The sequence below is a fragment of the Limulus polyphemus genome, unplaced genomic scaffold, assembly GCF_000517525.1.
Source record: "Limulus polyphemus unplaced genomic scaffold, Limulus_polyphemus-2.1.2 Scaffold1175, whole genome shotgun sequence".
In the NCBI taxonomy this organism is placed as follows: domain Eukaryota; kingdom Metazoa; phylum Arthropoda; class Merostomata; order Xiphosura; family Limulidae; genus Limulus; species Limulus polyphemus.
Genome location: NW_013666785.1, coordinates 175,145 through 200,522, shown reverse-complemented (window position 1 = coordinate 200,522; position 25,378 = coordinate 175,145). Strand labels below are relative to the sequence as shown.

At 30.3% G+C, this 25,378-nt stretch overlaps 1 protein-coding gene across 3 annotated transcripts in view; it reads left to right on the top strand.

Annotated features, from left to right (window-relative positions):
• Window positions 1-20,964, top strand: part of LOC106462467 (exportin-6-like) — an 80,393-nt gene extending 59,429 nt beyond the window's left edge. For all 3 annotated transcript variants that reach the window (XM_022389740.1, XM_022389741.1, XM_022389739.1), the window contains 9 exons: window positions 3,172-3,361; window positions 3,640-3,795; window positions 6,929-7,043; window positions 7,825-7,887; window positions 9,239-9,350; window positions 11,199-11,357; window positions 12,817-12,915; window positions 13,217-13,447; window positions 14,589-20,964. In XM_022389740.1, the coding sequence (XP_022245448.1) occupies window positions 3,172-3,361; window positions 3,640-3,795; window positions 6,929-7,043; window positions 7,825-7,887; window positions 9,239-9,350; window positions 11,199-11,357; window positions 12,817-12,915; window positions 13,217-13,447; window positions 14,589-14,690 (1,227 nt within the window). In that variant the 3' untranslated portion in view covers window positions 14,691-20,964. The remainder of the gene's footprint in view (window positions 1-3,171; window positions 3,362-3,639; window positions 3,796-6,928; window positions 7,044-7,824; window positions 7,888-9,238; window positions 9,351-11,198; window positions 11,358-12,816; window positions 12,916-13,216; window positions 13,448-14,588) is intronic.
• Window positions 20,965-25,378: the final 4,414 nt, after the last annotated feature.

Here is a 25,378-nt window from a genome sequence, read left to right as displayed (position 1 = left end):
TCTGTGTTTTAAGAAAAATAAGTTTAAGAACTTATTTGTAAACAGTATTAAAGTATATACATATATAATGATAATAATTGAAATGTGACTGTATTTTACAAAATACTAGTTCAGTAAAACACAACCAAGACAGGTCATTTTGTAAATATTAAAGGTAAGTTTTATATTTTTGGATATGGTAACATGGGAGCACATATGCTGCATCATTGTAACTTCTGTATTGTTTGCCAGGCATGGCTGGAAGGTCAATATAATAATAATTAAAAAAAATATATATATAAATATATAATGTTATGAGATTTAAGCTATTTAGACTAAACATTTGTGTTTTCGTGTTATAACCAGTAGTCATTCTAGAATGAAAATAGTAAATTGACAGACCCTATAGAGTTAGGGTAGAGCAAAAAGCAGAAAAAATATAATAGATTTACTGAAAACAAACGTTTGAAATGATTTAGGAGGTTTTAGAGATTACACAAATAATATTTGAGATTTTTGGGACAAACAATAGTTTTTTAGTTATAACATGAAAATTGCTTTGCACTTGTACTGGTAACGGAACAGACTCGACATTTTCACAAACAAATCTATAATAAAAATACTTCATCAAAAAACCTGATTTTTTGTGTAAGAAAGACTTATAATCTTTACTAAAAGTTTACTAAATTTTATGAAGATACACTTACAGCAATAAATTTATAGTATAAATACTTAACTCGTGTATATTATACTGAGAGTTAAACGTTATTTTTTCCAATTATATTGTTTAAACACAACTTGAAAATGTCAAGAACACAGTGAAATGTTCCAAAGTGTTTTCAGAACACAGTGAAATTTTCCAAGAGAATCTGTAGTGAAGGAAAATAGATAATTGTAACATGGAGAGACAATTGGCAGCTCACTACAGGTAGCATTCCCTGTTGTTAGTCATTTTATGGAGAATCTGATTATAAAATTAACAAATCATGGAGAGATGATTATCATTATACATTGCAGTAGTTTGTGCCGTATATTATTATAATATTATGTGTTAAATTCTTTGACATTGTAGCTAAAACTAGGCTAAATTTAGCATGCATGCAAATATCATTATCAGTAAGTCGATGTAAAACTTCACTGTACCCTTATGTAGTACGGAAGATGTGTAGTAGGGTTAAATGCTATTCAAAGCATGTGTGAAAATATTTTCCATAAAAAGGTGATAGAATAAAGCAAGTCAGCTAGGTGATAAGTTAGAAATGCTATTAATATTACATGAGATAAATTTCAATGATATGATACAGGTACAGAACATAAAAATATCATACCCGCAAGGAAATGTTAAAATAAATAGTCTGATACACTATTTCTAACCAAATAATAGTTGATGATAGTAAACTAGAGCAAAATGTGTCAGTTGCCATGTTTTGAAAATATTTATTGAAGTACAATTGTATTTGTTATATGTTTATTGAATCTCAGATCGTGTATTAAAATCCCACTCTGTTTTGTTGTTGGGTCAAAACCAGTTCATGGTTTCCTGAAGAATGATGCTGTCTCTAATATTTGCATGATCAAAAGTACTATCTGTAGCCAAGCTTCAGAGATAACAAAGGCACAAGTGACGTTTTCAAGCCCAAAACAGACTCATTTATTAAAAGATATTGCACTATTTGAAGAGATGGTTAGGACTAGTATTGAAGGAAGACAAGGATAATACTGCTGTAACATCACAAACCTAAACACCAGAGTGGCATTCAATTTTCATTGAAAAGTTCTATGAAGAAGATGACATTATTCACTATTACACAGACTTGGAGAATTACAAGACAGTTAATAATAGATAGAGAACACTAACAACATTGAAAACCAGTTCATTTTGGCACTTGTTAAATTGAAGGATAACACGCCAAGCAAAGAATTTTTAATCCTCTGTAAAATCTCTGAATAATGTGTAGAAAATATACTTGTCACATAGATAAATTTCATGTACTGTCTGTAAAAAGAAGTTGATATTTGGACAAGCAGGAACTTAACCCGTTTGGACCCACATGATGAGGTAATGGTTGTCGAATGCTTCAGTGTTCAGGATCTTTTTGGACCAGTGATATGCATTAACATGCCAACTTTCTTAAAAAATAGGAACCAGTTCCAAAGTAATGTCTTTGTTAGAAATAGAAAAGTTGCCAGCAAACATGTCTATATGGAATAAATAATAGGACTAGTAAACTCCTGCAAAATCTTATGTTCCCCATGGGTACATTGGGGACAGAGATTGGGAGTGAAATTTGTTTTGTTTTGTTTATGCTGTGTAATTGTTGAACATGTATTGTCCGAACCAGGGCATAGACTTGTAGTGAATGATAAAGTTTATGTAAACCAATAACAGTTACCATGATTATAATGTGATTATCAAAAGTATATATATTAACATGGTTAAGATTATCTACTGTAGTATTCTTATGGCAGCATTTATGTTTGTTATGAATTATGTGAGGTTCCTTTTATTTTTTAATAAAATAGCAGTGCTCCTATGTTTATGATCCTTTTTTATCTCTTCAGAATATTAAAATCATGTTTCAAATTTGATTTTATTTGAAATAAAAAAACCTATACCTATTATTATGATAATGGTTTAAGTTAATGTGTCCATAAGTATTCATACTGCATATAAATGGTTCCCATTGTGTCTTTCAGGTATGTTATGTATGCTATTGATTATGGTATTAGAATTTATGTTTTACAAGTCTTACTGTAGGAAAAAGAATGCACAAGAATTTATTCTGTTAAAAATACATACAGCATCAAAAATGTATTGAATTAGACAAGTTTTGGGAAAGTTTTGCATTCATCTATAATGTGTGCAGTGCCTCTGTTAGTTACTGGATGTTCACATGGCCATTATGGTTACACTAGTAAAACAAAATATAGTTGACAAATTGTTTTAACTATGCTTACTAGAAACACTTATTGAGACAGTCAAGAACATACGTTTAAAGTTATCAAACTTATGTGCTATTTCATTACATCTAGAACTCTTAATTAAGAGATCTTTTTTTTGCCAGCTTTAGTATTATATACTATACAACTTATCCTGAGAAACTATAAAAATAAGATGTATCGAGTTAAAATACACTGATATTGTTTGAACTAAATACTTTAGTTTTTCTGATGTTGAATTTTTTATTGCAGACTCAACAGTTAGCTTACAGAGCTATTTCTAACATGTTGCTCTTACCATGGCCGAATGTACCAGATAATGAGCAAGAATGGGATTCTCGGTCGTCTCATCATCAACAGTTTATCCATGCTCTCACTTCTCCTTTTAGACAGATTGTGGAATCTTCAAACTTTTCGCAGGATAAGGGAGCTCATCTACAAGGTTGTGCCAGAAAAAATAGTTTGTGTTAATGAATACTATTCTTATTTTTCGTTGGCTTGATATGAGATGATATTGTTTTTTATCAGAAATGGTTATTGGATATTACAATTTCTGTCAATGATGTAGCTCATTGGAACTTTATATATCTGTAATTTTTTCTCCAAATTATGAATTGTTGTAGTCATTTAATGATTATCTCTCTCTTACAACTAAATCCGTAATTAAATACATGAAAATGGGATTTTGTGAATTTTTATAATTAACTCTCTCCCTTACAGCTAAACCTGCAGTTAAAGGGATGATAAGAGTACTTCATGATTTGGTAGAGAATATAACAGATGCCACTAGTAGAACAAAACAACTGTGTTACCACAGCCTACAAGAAACTATACAGTGTATCATTCCATTGTTTCCTATTTATCTAGATCAGCCAGGTAAGAAAAGTAGTTTGATATTTATTAGAGCATTGAATTACATTACCCAATACTTATATTTTATTTCATCTTGAATTTCAGATAGAGAGAAAGTCGTGTTTTTTTGTGACAGTGTAATGGATTATATAAATCTAATAGGAACTTTTCTAAAAAATCCTAATCATGCTATCTTTACTTTATTGTTGTTGAAAATACATACACATGTAACTATTAAAATATCTGTGTGTTCTGTTCATTTATATTTTTAATCTGTAACAGTGATTCTCAACTGGTGGAGGTGTAAGACACAAAGCTATGGACAGCTGTTATGTCAAATAACTAATTGGAAAGGTTGAGAAATCCTAATAAGCAAATTAACTCTGTCAAAACGCACTCGGTCTCAGGACCAACCACATGACCATTGTTACTTGTATATAGTTTTAATATTATACGTTTAAATACAGTATGTGTACTTTCACAAAATTTGGCAGACTTTTAGTAAACATTACATATCATTTGTACAAAAAAAATCAGTTTTTTAATGAAGTATTTTTGATAATTTGTCTGTGCATAATTGAATTTTTTTTTTTAGTACTCAAAGAGTAAAGTGATTTTTATGTAAAGATTAAAAATACTTCTCATTGTCTCAAAAATCTCAACCTTCATTTTTGTGATTGCTAAAACCTCCTTAGTAAATATAAAACTTTATATTTAATCTGTTATTACCTCTATCCTAACAGTATATTTTATTCTTCTGCCAGTAGACAAATCATCAAAGTATAATGAAAAGAAAAGTTGTAAAATCAGAAATAAAATGAGAAGCTTTGCCCTGTTCTTGATTATTGCTCATAAGACTTTAACGTACTTCTCTTGAGAGTTTCAACTGTTAAGCATTTCACATTTATTTTCTATGTGTATTTTACTGTCTATGACTGAAGTACAAATCCACTGAAAATTAAGCAATAAATCGACGATTGTGTCAGTGTACTGTTTACGTGACTCCATAATACAATACCTTTGAAAGCAACGAAGCACGTGTGAAGGGATAGCTGACTTCACCCCTGCTCCGAGAACAGGTTGTCTAATGTATCGGATTATATATCTTACAGTGTTTACTAGGAATTTAACTTTAGTAACCACACTGTATTTAGAATCTGTGAAAAGGCTTGTGTATGTATCCTAAAGTGTTTTACAGCATGTATTCTCCAGAGCAATAAGACTGCACTTTGAATCTGTCAAAATCTTTATTATATGGTTCGGTGTCGATACAATAACCATTGCAATTCTTGGAATATTGGTAACCCTTCTGGGATGTTAGAAATTTAGCATTATACTGTATAGGTGTACAAAGATCTTATTGGAGAACATGGTTGTGAAATCCTACTCCTCTTTCAGCAAATATTATTCACAAATGCTCAAATTTTAGTTATTTTCCTTAAGACCTACGAGAATAAAGAAAATATACTTAAAAAAATGAAGATTTTGAGTACTTACGGTGGTTATGAGACTGTGCTTGAGCGTTGCACCTGCTAAGACTGGCCATAAGCTTAATTTATTCTTCCGATTGGAGGGTGTAGAGCTATTGATTTTTTAACGTTTCGAATACATATATAAAATATAAAAGAAATATCAACTTACTATATTAGTGCACACAAAACACCTGTAATTTATTTGGGTGTCTAAAGAAGCTGTATACGAGTTTTAAAAAATCCTGTTTCTCTTCAGAGCAACAACTTAGCCATCACACGTCAACAGTTTAGGTGAAATTATCATTTTATCCTTCACGCTATTTACAATTGGCTATAAGACTTGTGCACACAAATAACTGCTTTTTCTATTGGTTATAAACTCTTAGAAAAATAGAAGTAGGTGGGACTAGACAAGAGGTTTTGAAAGACTGGAGTAGTAAGTGGAGCCAAACTACTAGATTGGCTAAATATACTTATACCTCAGCAAATCAAAGAAATAGGAGGTTCTTATTTTTAATCATAACTTGTCAGTATCTCCAATTTGAGTTTCTAATTCGTTAACTACTACACACATTGTGGTAGGCGTAATTAATTATAAACTGAACAGTAACACAACAGGAAGTGTTAGGTGACATGCAAAAATAATATTTATCATTTTTTTCTTTATATTTCCTTTTAAATTAAGAAATTAAAACATGTATAATATTGAAATTTGAAATATAATCTTCATTTCAATGTGAATCCCTCTGACATAAGTAATAGCAAAGCTATTTAATAAAATTTTGAAAATAGCTCTCTAAAATGTCATGACGTACACTTTTTGACCAGCCCGTAGCAAAACGGTTAAAAACAATTGTTGTTGTTATCAATATTAATGTTTAAAAGTATGTTATTGAAACATGCCTTGGAAACTCTCAATTATTAACCTGTGTTGTGATACTTTTCTGGATCCAGAATGTGAAAACAATTTGCAGATTTGAAGAAGCCCATGGGTTTCACTCAAAAAATATAAATCCTGAGATTCTTTCAAATTTGTAAAAACGATTTTTAGTATTCCGAGTGGAGTTGTAATATATATTGCTTTCATTAGAGTTTGAATTGAGGAACTGACAGAATGTAGCAGAATTTGATTTCAGTAAAGATTTTATATCCAATCTAATTTTTTTTACTTTTGAATGACTTGTAATCCTAAAATTCTCTAATATTAATAGGCATACCTCAAGTAATATTAGTAGGAGACATATTTCATGATTTAAAATAATACATTGAGAACAAATTCATTGTTTGGTGTTTTTTTTTTTTTTGTTCATCTTTAGAATTGTGTGAAAGCTTTATGGTTAAGGTGTAGAGAAACGTTTTTTTTTTCTTTGAGGACTTCCTGAATTTTTTCTTAAAATCTCTGTGGACAGCAATGGAATATATTCACTATGCTTCTGCTTTCTTTCCATAACCATGCAACCTTTCCATGCACTACCTGATGGGAGCTCACAAACCACAGTTTGAGAATTCCTGAATAAAAGTCTAAGAGAATGCACTTTGGCATTGATTTTTTTATACTATAATAAATTAGTCTTTGAATGAAGTTAGTTTAGTAAAAATGCCTATGACTTTAAGCCTAATTCTTAGCTAACTATATTAATACTTGCATTAACTACTTGGTAAGTTTTTCATATTTACTTTTGTAGATCTGAGTGAGGACATTTTAGCTTTATTTTTGGTCCTGTTTGGAGTTCTTCGAAGTCAGATGGGACTTCCTTTTGCAGAACAAACAATTCAGACTTTCTTGAGTCTTTTTTCCAGGTTTGTTAGCATGTTGATTTAATATAGACTTTTTGTATTATTTAATTAAATCTGTAACAAACTTGCAATATGTCTAAGGAAATTATTTACACTATCTGAAACTTCTTGAACTGTTATTTCACCTGTATGTTGTCATGGCAAATTTTTGATTGACTTCAGTCTGACCTTTTAGGAATAATAATTTTCATACATTTTTATGATGCAATATTATTTACATAATAATTAAAAATTTAAATGTTTCATAATAATTGGAGTTAACTTGAGCTTATGAGTTTTACTGAAGGATTATGACATTCATATTTACCAAGTTTTAAAAAACAGCATGACTATTATTAATGTTTTGAACAATCAAATAAATTTTTTTAAAAATATATGAAAATGTAAATTATGTTAATTAGTTTTAGTTATAGATATAATGGAAGCCATCTCAAAGCACTTATAGATTAAACTGATACTTTATAATAGTTTTTTTATTAAACAAAAGTGTATGTAAAGATAATTTTACTAGCATACAAGTTGTTCTCGTATCAAAATTTTAAAACATTGTCAATTTGAATGGAAAATTTTTGTAAGTAAAATAAATATATATCAAATTTATTAAAGCCAGATAGATAATTAATTTAGTAGCCCTAACACACGTGATGAAGTATCACAGTTGACTGCAGATGTGTTATGATATATATATATATATATATACACATATATATATATATATTTTTCTGTTGCATACATTTAGTTTTTATTGTAAGAAGAGCATTGTTATGTTTTGTTTTTTGTATAGTGGACAGTTATTGTCAGGGTGCATAACTCATGAAAGAAGTGCTGGTTGCAGAGTTGTTGAAAAGTAAGTTGTCTTTCTTCCCAAAATTGAACAACCCTTCATCCTTCAAGCCTGATAGTACTTTTTCTGGCATCAATCTCCAAAATGAGCTTCAAGTTTATATATTTTTCACAAAATAGTGTTTTTTTTATATAAAAATATATATGGAATTGACTATAATTTATGTTTTAACAACTATAGTATTGAGATTTTTCATATCTAGTTTTTTTAATGTTTATTCAGGTAATTATTGAATAAATTAGTATTTTACATATATATATCTTCCCAGTGGTTAGCATACTAGGCTGTGGATTTGTGGTTCTGTGCTTTGTTTCCTATTATCACAAGAAGAAATGTACTCCACACTTTCAGGCTATGGGTGCATTATAAAGGTGATGGCCAAATCCCACTGTTTGGCCTGACAAGAGTTGGTGGTGGGTGATGTTAACTAGCTGCATTCCCTGTAGTCTGTCACTTTAAAATTAAGGATGGTTAGCACAGATAGCTCTGAAGTAGCTTTGTGCAAAATTGAACAAACAAATATAAATGTATTTTCTTAATATGTTTACAAAAATATCTAGTCTTTGTTCATGTAAATTTGAGAGCTTTGTAAACCCAGTTTTTTTCTGCTGTTTAAACTTAGTAAAATTTTAAGCAATAGTAGTGTTTAATCAACCCACAAAATGTTGACAATTGCATGTCGGACATCATTAATTACTAATTAATAAAAAATATGTTTTGTTTAATTTCAGAGATAATTGATTAAAATTGTGAAGCTTTTGTTTTAGTCAAAGTTTAAACTAAAATACTATGTGAGATAATGTAATGCTGAAAATAATCTTACAAGCAATTATTTTGGAGGTAAGTTCTATATAATTAATGTTTGTTGCAAGAGAGTATACTATTGAGTTGTAAAGTTAAGAAAATAAAGCTGTGATATTTGCTGTGCAAACCTTTCTTTTAAAACAGAAAGATCGGAAAAACAAATACATATGCAGTACATATTTTTTGTACACTTAACTTTAATGTACATTTTTTTTAAATCATAATCAGTAAATAAAATTAAGTTTTTTTGAGCTCAGAGTACTTAAGTAATATTTGACAGTAATTAAAATACCATTGGGAGAAATTCTGTATTTTCGCTGATGTTGTGTTGTTTGCTGGATAGACTTGAAGAATGACAGACATAAAAATATTTAAACAGAAATTAAGTATTGAGATTCCTATTACTATATGCTTCATAGAAAATAATTTTGACTGCAAATACAATATGTATCAAGTTTCTCATGTCATTGTTATCTTTTCAGTGCTTAGTATCTGAAAGTAGAACTAAATTACATTAATGATATAAAATTGAAAATCTTTTTTTCTTTAGGTTTCTTAATCTTCTGGAAAAAGTAATACAAGAACCTGGCTCTGCATTCAAGACTTTTATTCCGAGTACAATAACTTTGTGTATGGACCAGATTTATCCTGTAATTGCTGAGGTATGCATACCAAGAAATCTTTAATGTTAGTGTTCAGTATATATCATTGGTATACCATGGTTATTTAATAATTGCTATGTTCAGTGTATATGTGTATGTATGTTTATATATATATATATTATGATTATCTAATAAATGCTATACCATAAATCTGTACTATTTAAGACAGTTTATATTCTGATGTACTCAGTGCCAGAAATTTTCTATTAAATATGTTATATTATTATAATCTTTATTAACTTTTTTTAACTGTTCATAAATATTTTTTCTTTGAGAAATGCTGAAAATTACATGGATGAGACAATTTCTGGTGATGAAGAAAAATAAAGTATTTAAATTATATTAAGTATCTTGTTGGAAATATTGAAATTCCACAGTTCGATTATTGCTAGTTTGGTATAAACTAATAAGCATTTGCTGCAATAAAGAAACTAAGATAGAATTTTTGAGAGATGAATTTCTCTATTCACAGCAATGTAAAAATATAGGTCCAAATGGATTGATCCATATTTTTAGATTAAGTTAGTTTAACAAAGTGTACTTGAAGAATATTACTCATCAGACTAGATATACAGTTGTAATAATCAGAAATGTGACTGGCCGTAAACAAGATTTTTAAAAATTTTGTTTATTTTAAATACGTAAATATAAATTTTAAGCTCGTTTTATGAGTTTCACAGATGTTGTAATCCCAATAAATATTTTTCTTTTTTACTCCCTATTTATTGGAAATATACATATGGTGAATATTGAGATCATCTTGTAATTGCGAAACTTCAACATCTGCTGTCCATTGTGCTAAACCTTATGTCAGTGGTTTTAATGCTCAGAAATATGGATAACGAGAACTCCTGGTTATATAAGAAGTTAGATGAAAGTGTTATTGTTTGTTTTTAAAATGTAAAGTTAATTCTCAAATAATTTTTGTTAATTCTCACCATTAAGTTTAGGTTTCCCAGTTCTTAAAGATGAAACTAAACAGTCATGTTAGGTTTTATTACAATTTTGAGTCTATGAATATTCATACATAATAATAAAGTTTTTTATGTACCAAAAAGCTAATTTGCTGCTAAAGATTTCCACAGATCAAACAGTTTAAAGTTATTTACCTTTTGTATCTTAAGGTTGCTGAACTTGCATAAAACCTAAAGTCAACAGTCTGTTACTATTGGAAATAGTTTACTGGTCTTCTATTTGTGTATATATATGTAAAAAAATTGTGGAATTACATAAATTTTAATATCAAAGAACATAGGTTTTGAAAATGGTTTCAATATTTGTACCACTAGTAAAAGTATGACCTTCAATATTTGTACCACTAGTAAAAGTATGACCTTCAATATTTGTACCACTAGTAAAAGTATGACCTTCAATATTTGTACCACTAGTAAAAGTATGACCTTCAATATTTCTTCATATCAAAATTAGCTAATTTATGTGAAGATGATATCATTGTCAACTTGTCTATGTTTGTTTCTGAAAGTCAAGATGGAGTAATGTTTTTATAAGGTAATAATCATTAATTTTACTAAAATGAAATATGAATAATTATATAGGAAATTCAAAAGAGGATCAAGTTTTTATTAACTTTATATGATAATTATGATATGAGGTAAATGTACAAAAGAGTGGTATTTCTAGCATGCCTTATGTAATGTGGTGGTAAAAAATAGCTGATGTTTTTATTGAATGTTAATGTACAATCTTTCAACTACACCAAATCCTAGTTTGCCTATTGTAATGTTCTATATATGTGTGTGTGTATAGTTTGTGATATTTCTATATGTAATTAAAACAAAATTTAAACTTTTTGCAGAACTTACTGACAAAACATTTTTTGTTGTTTAGAGGCCCTCTCCAGAAGTGAAACAGGCACTTTTTGAACTTTTATACCAACTTTTGCTCAACAACTGGAAGTACTTTTTCAAAACCAGTGTAGTAGATTCTTTAGGACAAGCAGGAAATGAAGTGGTTGAAAATAGGGAACACTTTACTAAGATCATGGCTGTATGTTTTTGTTAAGTTACAAATTAGAGTCTACTTGCTTAAAAAATTGTTTCATTCAAGTCAGTATGCTCAGAACTTGATGCTTAAATATTTTCAACACAATAATTGAAAATTATGGTTTTCATGATAGGACAGAGAATATATCTTAATTTATAAACAATGTACTTGTTTGTGTCTTTATAATAATAGTAATATGAAACAAAGTAGTGTGATTAACTAAAAAAAAAAAAAAAATTACCCAAGTTAAGTTTTGGTTGTACATTTTGGAATAACTATTAGGCCATTTACAATTATTTCCAGTCTCTCTCTCTCTCTCTCGTTTTTCTTAAGTACTTTAGTACCTGTTTCAATAAACTGATTTGACATGGAAAGATACATATGTAACTTTTGAGTGATATTTCTGTTGCTGGCTTCATAGGCTTCATTTGAATTATTCAGGCAGATATGATTTTAAGTTAACCATATTTGGACCAGTGAGCACCTTTTAGGTGTCTAGTGTGTACTGTATATCAAAATTTCAAAAATTTTCTAACTTGGAGATATTTCAGAATTGATAGTTTCATTTTTATATAACATTTATTCAGTATAATATGCAAAGAAAAATCAAACGGTGTTTCAACTTTCATTTCTGTATTTCTTTGAGGAGTTTAGCATGTAAACAGTGCAGTTATTGATTTTTTTTAGAAGTTTTTGTCCATCCCAAAGTATAGGTTTATATTTATTTAATTTCTGTTGTGTACATTGGTGTATGGAAGACATTAATACTAGAAATGTATGACTTTATAGCACCAAATTGTTGTTTTTACTTAATTAGACATTCAATGTTTTGCTTTACAGCTTCTTCATTGAATGCTCCTGAAGAAGCTGTAAAGCAAAATGTTGAGTGTCTAATTAAATAAAAACAACAATTTAATGTTATGAGGTCATTTATTTCTGGTATTGATGGTTTATATTTGCTAAGAAACTCATTCCTTGAGATTATAATTATTCTTGGCTTGTTTCTTATGCTTTTCCCTCTCTGTTAGTGGTTTTATTACCACAACCCTTCATTACCACCCTTTTATGATCTCATAGCATGTGGTCTGAACAATTACTAATGAAACTTAGGTATAGAAAATGGTTTAAATATCATTGGAAATAACAGAGTATAAACTATTTATTTTAAGGCAGAGTAAATAAAGTGGTTTGAATATTAATTTATGATTACGTGAGAACACGAGTAGCTGGATCTCCTGTAGGGGTGAACAAAAGACTAAAAAGAGGTACTCTTTTTCATGGTTTATGTAAATTTAACCTTAAACTTGATCTCATTTTTCAAGATTCTTTAAGATACGTTATTACTTAGTATTTTGTGTACACCAATAATAACATTTTCTATTATATTAAAAATATGCGTTTTCAACACAATGAATTTGTATCATATCACAAACATCTATAAAGTTCATTTCCTCTAATTTAGGCCTATGGACAGTCATTTCTGCAGTCTGATATTAATATCTTTCGTCAAAACCTAGAAGCCTTGGAAAATCTTCACAGTAAGTGGAAGCTATACAGCAAGGTGAGAGTAAAGTTATGTTTGTAATGCTATTATAAAAATTTTCTTCTGTGGTGAAGTGTGCAGGAAGTAAACTTGTTTTTATTATAGTGTGTATTATGATTTAGAACTGTAAAAAACAAGATATTTGTTACACACAATTGTTGAGGGAATTTTCTTTGTCACTGATTTATTTCACTGTTGAATCAGGGTGGATTTAGTTTGATATGTTGCTCACTTAAATTTTGCTAGAAAGGAAAAGTGTATTACAAGTTATTTGAAAGTTTAATGAATTATGAATAATTTACTGAAATTTTACAATTAGGGTTTGTTCAGATCTGAAATGTTGAACCAGTTCCTGAATGTCCTGTTACAAGTTTTAGTGCACAAGTCTCATGATCTCCTGCAAGAAGAGATAGGGATAACAATTTACAATATGGCATCTGTAGACTTCTCTAACTTCTATCATGTATTTTTGCCTCAGTTCCTTTCAAGTCTCGATGGCATTGACAATAATCAGAAAAATCTGTTGAACAGAGAGTTCAAAATGGATACGGTATGAAATGTTTTTTGGTATTTGAATGATAATATATAATTTAGATTTTGTTTTCATTAGTAACTTTAGTTCTATTACAGTTGTTTTGTTATAAGACTTGTATAATTAGATTATGGCCTCACAATGAATTTACTTGAAGTCATAAGGTAACTGCAACTAAAAGGCAAAGTTTAAGTATTTGCTTAGGTAACAAGCTTAAACAAAGAAAATAACTTTTTTTTATTGATAAATAATACTTTGTAATGAAAAGCAGAAAGTGTTTGCTAATTTCAAGTTTAAAATATTTTGCTTAGGTAAGTTTAATTCTGTTACATATTCATGTCTGGTTTTACTTATGTATCAACCACATTATATCTATTTGTCTTAAAATTTCTGCTGTCAAAGCTTTTACATACTTACATTTGGTTTGAATGCATATCGTTTTTTGTCTGGTTTTGCTTAGTCACTAGGTTGCCTACTTCATCTTTATAGACCAGTGGCTCAATACGAGGGTTTCCCAACTCACAACCCACCTGAGCAACCAGACAATTTATGGGATCCATGCTTAACCAAGAAGAGTTACTGTTCTAATGTATTTCAGTAAAAGCTGGTAGTGAAAATTTGGAACTTCAAACACACAAGAAATCAGTCATAACCTCTTTAGTTTTGCCATTTTTTTCTGAAGTATCATATATGTCTTTTAAAAGACTGAGTTTTTTAAATGGTTGATCAATAATTTGCCCTAGTGCAAAATGACTTGTAGAACTATTACATCAGTATTTAATAAAACTGAACTGGTATAATCATAGTAATTATGAACATTTCAGTTATTTGCACTGTAGTTTAATAACTTTTCATTTATCCTGTTGAAGTAATATTTTGAACAGGTGTAGCTTTCAATTAGTATTAAATCTAAAGTCTGTGTGTTTATTTTTCTTTGTTATTTTGGTACTTAAGAAAAATCAAACTAGTCTTTAAATATCTATGAAGTCAATATATTTATATATATGTATATTAAAACTATATTTTTTAGCATTTGGAGAAAATTTGGTTTTAGAATCAGGTCATATCAAACTTAATATGCTCTGGAAACAGGTTTAATTTTAGTATTAATAGAAAAAAGTTCTGATTACTAATTGAGGTATTTTCTCTCAACTTCCAGGATCTTCCTTCATTTACTCAAAGCATCCATAGGCTTGTGAATGACATCCGTTACTATAGACTGTGCAATACTAGCCTTCCAGCTGGATCAGTTCAATTTTGATTGATAAAGAAAGACTAATAAATACAGTGTTTTTGTTAAACATACTGTATGTATTTTACTAACGTAGCAATCTGAAGATTTCTTCTCACTCTGTTATAACTACATATTTACCATCCTGGTGACTTCCTGGCTTTGTGCCAAATAGTCGTGCTTAACAGTTGTGGAGTATTTTGCACAGTACTAAATTTGCACATTTGGAGATGTCTTTAAAATTTGATGAACTACAAACATAATATGAATATATCTTAGTGATATTTAAGATATGTACATGTAATTTTAGAAGTCTGAAGATGTCTTGATGATGTTCCAAGCTAAAATATTTACAATGAACACTTTGAAGATGTCCTAGTGCATTGTTAGACCTGTCCAGCTAGGAATCTAAAGAAGTCTTGTCAATGTTCCAGATATGTACATTTGCAGGATACATTCTGAAATGTCTTAGCATTATGTCTAATTTCTCCAGGCAGCAAATGAAGGATTCCTGGCAATATAAAAATATTTACATTTTGATGAGCCAATCTGAAGATTTCTTGGCAGTGTGGAAATTTCTCTTGTTAGAAATTGTGAGGTATTCATACCATATCAAGTGTATCTCTAATGGTGCTGGAGAAAACTGTAACAGTCTGAAGAAGCACTTGTATCACAATAAATCTGCAATTTGAAGGTTTCATAGTAGCATGGTGCCAAACCTCTGCCTGTAGGAGGTGGAAGAAATATTTGTATTAAATGTTTGAGAAATTTTGACTGAATCATATTTCTTATTGAACAGCTGACATTTTAATAGCTGCTCATGACAAAATAATGACAGTATTAAAATGTGTTGTTTTTGGGTTGTTGTTGTTTTCTAAATTTCCTTATCTTCTTGGCCAATGTTTCATAAAGAGACCTCTTTGTTATATTGTGGTAAAAAGTGGCCTAAGAAGCATCACTCTCCTCTTGCCATGTTAACTTACCACACTGCTAATTAGTATTCTTTTACAAAAAAGGTTCTTGGAGAAGTAGCTTTCCTGGGACTCTGCTAAGTGTCTAAGCCTTTCAGCTGGTTCTGAAGGCCATAGTCAAGCTCATTTTCTGGCCTGTTACCATATACTTCTGAGTCTCAGGGATTTGAGGGGTGGTGGTGGCAGCGGCGGCATATAATTTAGTTTGTGTGTATGTGTGTTACTAGTCTTAAGATTGCAATCTTTCATATTTTGTGAAGCCTTGATTCAATATGACAGTCACAGAAAGTACATGAAATAGAATTGTTGTTTAAAACTTTAAAGGCTTGTGTTTATGTCATCATTCTTTAAGTGGTAGCCACTTGGTCTTGGGGAAAAAATAAGATTTTTTTGATAAAACAAATAAAATTACAAATATAAAAGACATTTTCATTTTTGCCTGTGCATCTGTTGAGTTGCATAATTTGGCCTAATAGACATGCCATCATTTCCGGTTTTTATGTTTGTGTACGAACAAGATATTATAAGTAAAAAGTCAATATTTATATTTTTGAAACTTGTTCTTTTTAATTTTTTGTACCAGGTTGCAAAACTACCATTTCATCAAAGATGTTGCTAACCCTGAGACAACCTTCTTTAATCTTAAGATAATGTCACAGTAAATATCTCTTAGTATCTGCTTTTTTCCTATTTTCCTTTCTTTCTGGAATATTCTCTGGCTTTAATTCATATGGTAATAATTACTATATTTTTATGAAATTGAAATATTGTATAGTAACTTGTCTGTATTACAAGGAACTTAAACTGTGTAATTTTATATTGGTTGCAATTAACAACTTTTATAATAACAACAGTGTAATTATAGAATATTAAATGAATCTTTTCACTTCTGACTAATATTCGAAAAAGAACTAAGAATGGGAAACAACCGACAACAATTGGAACTTAAATTTAATTTTGGTAATACAGTGATAAACTGTGTATAATATAAAAGACTGACAATTCACCATAAAAAATTTAATTTTCCTAATACAATAATAAAATGTGTATAATATAAAAGACTGACAGTACCTTCAGAATGAGTAAACAGTTAAAGTATTGTAGTAATTCTGTCTTCTCTTGCAAGAAATATTTTTCAGTTATATTTGTTGTCGTAGATTTTCTAAAGTTCTTTACTCTTGTTCCTTCGAGTTTTGTGCTTGATAAATTTTATACTGCAATAACACTGTAGGAAATATATTTTAGAAGGTCAGTTGCCCAGCATAGTAGCCAGATAACATTTCATGATAGACTGTAAGACATCTGGAGGAAATAACTAATTAAATTGTTCTTGCACCTATCATGTGGCCTGTAAGAAAATATTTACTTCTAAAGTATAGCTTTGAAAGGCTGTATTAGGTAGACTAAAAATGCCACTCTTGACACGCTTTCTGCATATTTTTTGAATCTTGTGGTTAATTTTATATTTATGTAAATTGCACATAAGCTTGTGAAAAACTAATATAAAAGCAGGGGTTAGATTTAAAGATATTATTTTGCAAAGTATTTTAAGATGCTATTATTAAGAGTTCTATAAAATTGTATGTAATGGACTGAGAGAGAGAATCACTGTGGAGAAAAATTGTGATAAAAGGTGACTTGCACATTATTATAGGTGTAAATGTTAGTAGTAAACATTGGGTGATATTCGTTTACTTGGTTGTATTTTTATGATGAATATAGATAGATATTCAAAACTAGCAGTGTAGTGAATACAATTTGAAATAATGAAGTTCATAAAGTACAGGTTTGGTAGAGTTATAACTTCAGTTGTTTTTTTATGAAAGCAATGACTTGTAATATTTTGTGCAGGGATTTTGTCTTACTCGTGTTTTTAAAGTACTTCCCCTGTTTTTGTCTTAGTCTGATAATGCTGGATTCATTCTGTGGTAATAAGTTGTGTTCAGTTGGTTGCATGGAGTCCTTGTTAGTAATTCATTCTGAATCACAAGGAATGTTCTCCAGTTATATTTTTAGTCTAATATTTTCTAAAGTTATTTACAGATCAAAAATTTGGTTATAGGCTTAAAATGAAAATGCGACTGACCCAGTTTTCCATCACATCAAGACAGTTTTTATCAAACACACAGTGTAGGGTAAAAGCTGTCAGAAGTCTTCTGTCATTTCAACTTGATCAGAAATGTATACAGAAAGGACACTGTTAGGTGTCTTATGTCTTAACTGGGCCTTTAAGAGTTTTTCCTTTTTCTCTGCAAAATAAAAATTTTGAACATAATCACCTAATCTGTTAATATGAAATTATCATGTTTTATAATTTTTGTACGTTAATGGTTTATTTTAATGTTAAGTTATCAACTTATTATTTGAACTACTTAGCATCTTGGCTTTTTGAAGTGTAATGAAATGGGAAGAATACACAAAAGTATGTATTCTCAGATTACAGTTAAATAGTAACTAGGAAAGAGAAAATTAACCAGTTTACAAGTTGTTACAAGTACTAGATTTAAATTACTTTAAAATGTACAATTCAAGGTTAAGAAATTATCTTATTTAGATAATAGAAATAATGTTTACATGTCCTCATTAAGATAGTCTTTATGAAATAAGTTTTTAACTTTGGAAATAAAATCAATAGTTTTAAGAAGATTTAATCAAGCTACAGCTTCATTTTTAAAGCACTGAAATATGTGGTGTGAATCTTTAGAAAAAAAAGTGATATTAGCTGAATAAACCTCTTATGTGTAGATGCTACAAGTTGTGATGAACTTAGAATGATTAGTACAGTAGCAACATTTTTTATGTATTAGAATGACAAGTTATACACATGCTCACTTGATATAACTTTAGTTGACAGTGGTAATAAACATTGTAAATAATGTTATCAAGTGCTTGAACTTGGGTATTTGTCAGGACAAGAGTAGTACTAGTTTAGTGAGTGCCTTGGTCAACAGTTAATCAGTTTCAAGGAAATGAAACATGTCTAGTTCTAAGTAGCATGTATTGTGCAGGAATAAAGATACTTTTTAAACACATTATAAATAGATAAAGATATTACTTTTTAAACATATAAACAAAGTGGTTTTTCAATTTCCTTGGTGTTTTTGGAAACAGAAGTCTGTGGATTCATTCCATTATGAATATTTAAACATTACAAATGGAAAAAAAATCACTTCATTATTGATTATATTTACAAAATCAGTGTTGAAGGTAAATATTTGGTCTAGGAATAGTATGAACCAACTCGAAGATAAAGCTTGGTTTCCTACTGTGCAGTGGTTGTAAAGAACTGAATATATTTATATATATGAGTATGGAAGATTATTTTTTTAAAGGGACCAAAATGAATATGTGAAAGATGATATCTGTTGTGTATATAGTATGAAAGATTGTGTGTGTACATTATTTTCATTCCAACTGTATTTTGCATATTTTTAGCTATCTGTGTTTGCAAGTTATTGGCCATTTAATTTTTGTTGTCTCTGTAACTACCATAACATTTGATTTATCACAAATCTGAACTTTATATGTATTGAAGATGATTAATTATTCTTTAGATGATAGATTCTCATCCAGAAAAAATGACAGACTAATATTTTACATCATTTTTTTTTTTCAGTGCAGGATTTTCATTAACCAACTAGAGAATGGGTCTTATTTCTGGTGATTTGCGTTACTAATTATTCTGCTTCTTTTGCAGTTTACCTTGTAACAAATTAAAACAGTTTGTTGGATTTTGATTCATAATTGTATAAGAAACATTAAATAATACATTATTGATATCTTCATTTAAAGTTTTAGAAACACTTGTTAGCGACAAAATGACATTGAAAGTTAGAAACCTGAAATCACTGATCTTGAAGATAAAGTAACACTTGTGATCATAAATTCCAAACTTGAAGTAACATTTTTATGTGGAAAGTTTTACATGATGGATTATGGTAAAAAGAATACAGGTTAATTCATGTTGGATACACCGTATCTCAAAATTGACGTTTCCAGATATTTTCCTCAACAGTTGTTTATATGTTGTTTTTAAGAATAATATTCCTTCAGGTTTAAACACCATTCCAAAATGATAATTATTAAATGTATCAGTATGTTTAAAAGCAAAACCAGTACTTTTTGTCATTGTATATTTAAATATATACTTGGTTCCAGATATGTAGTTTTTAAGTAATATTTCATGGACTGTGCTAGTGTGCAAATCATCATTTGTCATATCTTTATTTAAGCACGTTTCAGATTATTGGATTATTGTTATGAAAGTTAATGAAAATTGAACTTGTGAATATTAGTAATTAATTGGCCAGGCTGTATCGTTAAGAATTCAACTGTGAAGTCAGTACCACAGGATATTAAGGATAAGATAAACTTGACACACTTAGCATTCACTTATTGTTGAGAGCTTAATTTTCTTTATGAACTGTGTAACAAAGTGGAAATTTAGTTCGTATTATATACGTTGGTGTAGGAGAAAAATGATTTTCGCGTGTGCTTTATGCTTGCTTTGCAATTCTGCCCAGTCAATTTTAGTAGTTAATTGAAACTCAAAAATTCCTCCTTTATAGTGACTGTTTTGGGTTTACAAATGTTTTAAAATGAATGGTGGGACACTAGCCACCTGATAAAATCCTTGTTTATTTCTGATGTATATTGAGCCTAATCTCTAGTTTTTATGTTTAACTCTAGTAAATTCAGTAATCAAATTGTCTTGTAATATTAAACTATACCGCAAAGAACAATTTAGTCTCGGTGTATTTTGCTGAACTTCTTTATAATGCTAAAATAAAGCAGCTCACCTGTTCCTTACAGGAAGGTAAGGATCCAATGGTTAACCTCTGTATTTATAAAAAAAACTCTAATACCCCTGTCATTGTAATATTGTATTAATAGTTACTTCTCTATCCAAGTTCGGTATAAACGTTTTTACGCCTGAAAAAAGCGTATGATTTACGTATTTATTTTTTGGCAGTTGAAATATGCATTATTATCATTATTATGAGTACTGATTGTTTGAAAAATTAAAATTTTCTCTTCATGAAAGCAGTTTATCAAATAGTGTTAAATGTGTTGCATTTATAATGTCATGTCGTATTTAATGTTTCTAGATACACATGATATGTGATTTGATTCTCAAACATTCTCTGGGAATATTTGCAGTGGCAATTTCACACTCACGTAAGTGGATGAAGTAGTTAAGTTGAAGCAAACGAAATTGCCCGTATGAGGCATATGGACCATCTGTAAAGTTCAGTATGTAAATAATGTGTATACTGTTTGTAAGGCCTTTAAATTGCTTTGTAATAAAATTAATGTCTTGTTAACATGCAGAATAATGTTTGTTTTTGTTTTCAGTACGGATAACCGGGGAGGGTTTTCAGTAAATTTGGTAATATTGACGTTTTTGACGTAATTTCAAAATGAATAGGTAATTGATAGACAATAAATCTATGTATGCCTGATGACAAATAATGTATCGCAGATTTGTTGGGTTCATATACATGATGATTATAAAGAACTTATGATCCACGACTTTTGATTTATTTTCAAATTCTGTCTTTAAAGAAAATTTCACCTACAATCTGTAAGTACAAGTTTCTGAGGGTGAGCAGAAAAAGATCTTGCAAGTCGGACTTGTTTACTATTTTCTGTTAGTTTACTGAATTAAATAAATATCCACATACTTTTTTTTTGAGGCTGTTCAAAATAAGTTGAGGGCGCAGGCGACCGGGTTCGAATGTGTGTCACACCACAAATTATTCCACCCACGTTTAAGCTTTAGGTGCGTTACATGAGTGACAGCCAGTCCCATAGCGCGTCTGGTAGTGCTGCTAACTGGCTTTACCTTTTTTATGGTCAGTAGTTGTAAATTAGAGACAGTAGTCGTGCCGTAAATACAAATAGAAATGCCGTATACGAAAATGAAAGGCATCATGTTTTAAAACACGTAAAACTCATTGTATATACTTAATTTCTGCGTGCATATATATATGTATATGTATATAAACATATATATAACAATGTAACGCTTTTTTTTTCACTTTACCATTGTTTATATCGACTTCGTAATTTCGATAAGGTACGAAACAATTTTATCACCTAAGTTTTTCAAGTTATGAAAATTTGTGAATGTCTAGAATTGCAGTGGTATAAACTTTATAAATTACACGATTTAGTCTCAGCAACACTGTTTTTTTTGCCACGATGATAATACTACCTAGAAAGAGGATTTTAATTTCATATCGTACGCTTTTCAATGGCTTGCCTTCCAGTGGTTCAGCGGTAAGCTTGCAGACTTTAAACGCTGAAAATTGGGTTTCGATACCCGTGATAGGCACAGCACAAATAGCCCACTTCCTACTTTGATCCATGGCCTTTCAAATTTGGCTTTCAGCATAACAAGAAGTACATTTAATGGCTCTCAGGTATAGGGGCACCGTTTATAGTAAACTGATTTACAAAAATCCATTTCTATTACGACACTTTAAGTTGTATGGGAACAGTAACTGCTGATCCCACTTTATTTATAGATGCTGTAGGACCATGGAAATTGAACTAATAATCTCTATTAGAATCGAGTTACAAATGAAAACTTATCTTTGTATTGTATCTTACAACTTGTTTTTCTTCATAAATTTCAAAGAGCAAACCAGATGATAGTTTCAGTAGAAAGTATGCGTAGTCCTGAAGGTTCGTGTTGATTTTTTCTTTACAGCATGTGTATAAATAATTAACGTATTAGTCATTGTCCTTTTACCATAAAACAGGATCACAACCTTGCTTGATAGGTTTTGGATATTCGTTTCTTAGTCCCCGATGGTTCAGTGTTAAACAGAGCGTAGATAGCACTTTGTGTAGCTTCGCGCTGAAAGAAAAATCTACCAAGTTTTAACTGCGTGTTTTGCTATGAGTTAATTTTCAGTACATTTTAGGACCGTGCCCAGTGCTGTATTAAACTTAAGAAAAGGTATTCGAAACGCTTTTATTAGAAAATGTCAAACTAACAAAATAGGCTGTTAGAGCTGTCCCTTTTATTTTGCCGTACTGGTTATAGAAAGGAATTAGGCTTTCCAACCTCTGTCCCTTTTACTTTGCCATGCTGGTTATAGAAAGGAGTTAGATTCTCCAACCTCCGCCCCTTTTACTTTGCCATGCTGGTTATAGAAAGGAGTTAGGCTCTCCAATCTCTGTCCATTTTACTTTGCCATACTGTTTATAGAAAGGAGTTAGGCTCTCCAACCTCTGTCCCTTTTGCTTTGTTATACTGGTTATAGAAAGGAGTTAGGCTCTCCAACCTTTGTCTCTTTTACTTTGCCATATTGGTTATAGAAAGGAGTTAGGCTCTCCAACCTTTGTCTCTTTTACTTTGCCATATTGGTTATAGAAAGGAGTTAGGCTCTCCAACCTTTGTCTCTTTTACTTTGCCATATTGGTTATAGAAAGGAGTTAGATTCTCCAACCTCCGTCCCTTTTACTTTGCCATGCTGGTTATAGAAAGGAGTTAGGCTCTCCAATCTCTGTCCATTTTACTTTGCCATACTGTTTATAGAAAGGAGTTAGGCTCTCCAACCTCTGTCCCTTTTGCTTTGTTATACTGGTTATAGAAAGGAGTTAGGCTCTCCAACCTTTGTCTCTTTTACTTTGCCATACTGGTTATAGAAAGGAGTTAGACCTCAGTTTTTTAAGTTATAGTACCAGATATAGAGAAAAGTACGATTATAAACATAAAATAATTTCATGCTGGAGATACTGAATATGTCAATACGTTGTTTTGTGAACAATAGTATACGATTTTGTAAAGACAATTAATTTTTCTAATAAAAACAATCTTCCACTAGCAAGTTCATGTATTTATTGATATTTTTGATAACTTTTTAGAACAGCTTTCAGTCTGTGACCATTGGCTGTTTCAATAACAATGGGTCGATGTTGTATGCAAAAATATACTTTTAAAAGTTTTCTTTTGGTGTAACATTTGTTATTTATATTGTAATTATTTATTTTACTGCTTCTCAGTGGCAGAGCGGTATGTCTGCGGAATTACACCACTAGAAACCTGGTTTCTGTACCCGTGGTGGGCAGAGCACAGATAGCCCTTTGTGTAGCTTTGCGCTTAACTACAAAACAATCAATTTATTTTGCTTATGTTTGTATGATTTTTGAACTTCTTCCATAAGTTTGACATAACGACTTGAACTTTGCATTTAGGGTCACTTTATGCACTTCAAAATAGAATCAAAAACAATTTTGAAATATAATTTTTGTGGCTCTGAATCTATGAAAATTGCAATGGATATGTAAGGAGTTGTTCAAAATGAGTAACCACGTTTAAGTTTTCCAACTTTTGTAATTCCCAGATGGAGGGTGGTGATGGAGTATATCAGAACTGGTTACACGAATTTACATTAAAACTGTCAAGGTCATTTTAAGAATCTACTTTCAGTTTGTGTAATTTTTCTACCGTCACTCCCCCCAGTATACAGACTTTGTGATGCTCTCGGGATTGGCTACACACATTTAATTTAAAATCATAAGAAAGTTGAAATATTTGTTGAAAACAAGGTTTGCAGAATGCTTTGATTTTTTTTTCTACAAAGTGAAGCCTACTATCTATCACAAAACTGACAGAGAGAAGTTGCAATGCTAAGCTGTTAACGCCTTTCTAGGTTTCATGGGTAATACCTAGGTTACATAACAGTACAACAACGTAAATTTTACTTAGTTTAGAAAACAAAACACCATGTTACAAACAGTTTTTCCTTTTGCAGTCCCCTCGGTGGATCAGTGGTAAGCTTGAGGTGGGAAGAGCACAGATGTGTATCTTAATAAGAAACAAACGATCCTTTTACAAACATTTGAACGAATCTTACTTATCGTGATGTAAACATGTTATTTAATTTGTCATAGTTATTTTTAAATAACAATTGTTATCCGTCCATAATTAGTTTAGAATATATGTGTAGTAAGATAAATTTGAGTAAATTTTCTAAATGTCGATGCTGTATGTAGTTATTATATTGTTGTTAATTGTATGTTAGAAAGGTTGTATATGTTTGTTAATACTTTAACGTAGGCAAATGTCACATATGTCATAGAAGCTTCTACCAATTGGGTTTGTGTGTACTCCTTGGGGCGGGGCAAGACCATCTCTAGGGGTGATACAGATTCTTGTACAAATTGTTATGAATTGGGAGTCATCTCCCTTGAATATGTTACTTGGAATAGTTGGTGCGGTAGGTTAATGTAATTTATTTTTTCTTCCTGTCCTGTGTAGGTGTGTTTATGAGCCTTTTTTTTTTTCTCTCAGCTCCAGTAGCTATTGAAATCAAAATGAATAAGTATAGTTCGGCTGGTATATAAAATACACTACACATAACCGTGAAGAAAGATTTGTTTCTTTTTCCTTTGCTGTCCTTGTTTTGTTTATTCTCTTCATAATATTTCTATAACCTTTACTGTAGAAACTTTTATTTACCTGTTGGCTAACTGTACATGATTACCATTATTTCACGAAAAGTTTCGTAACTAACGCGTAAATAATCTATACTATTAGTCTGCTTGTTTGTATGTACGACCGTTACTCTTTCTGACAGAGAACCTGTTGCATAAGCATGCGTAGTTAGAATGTTTCACCAAGAAAAACCGCGCATGCGCATTATTCACTCGACAAATAGTCTGCCTGCGGGATAGAGCTGCAAAGCTCAATGATCAAATCGCTACAATTGCTGTATGAAACAAGAAGTAACA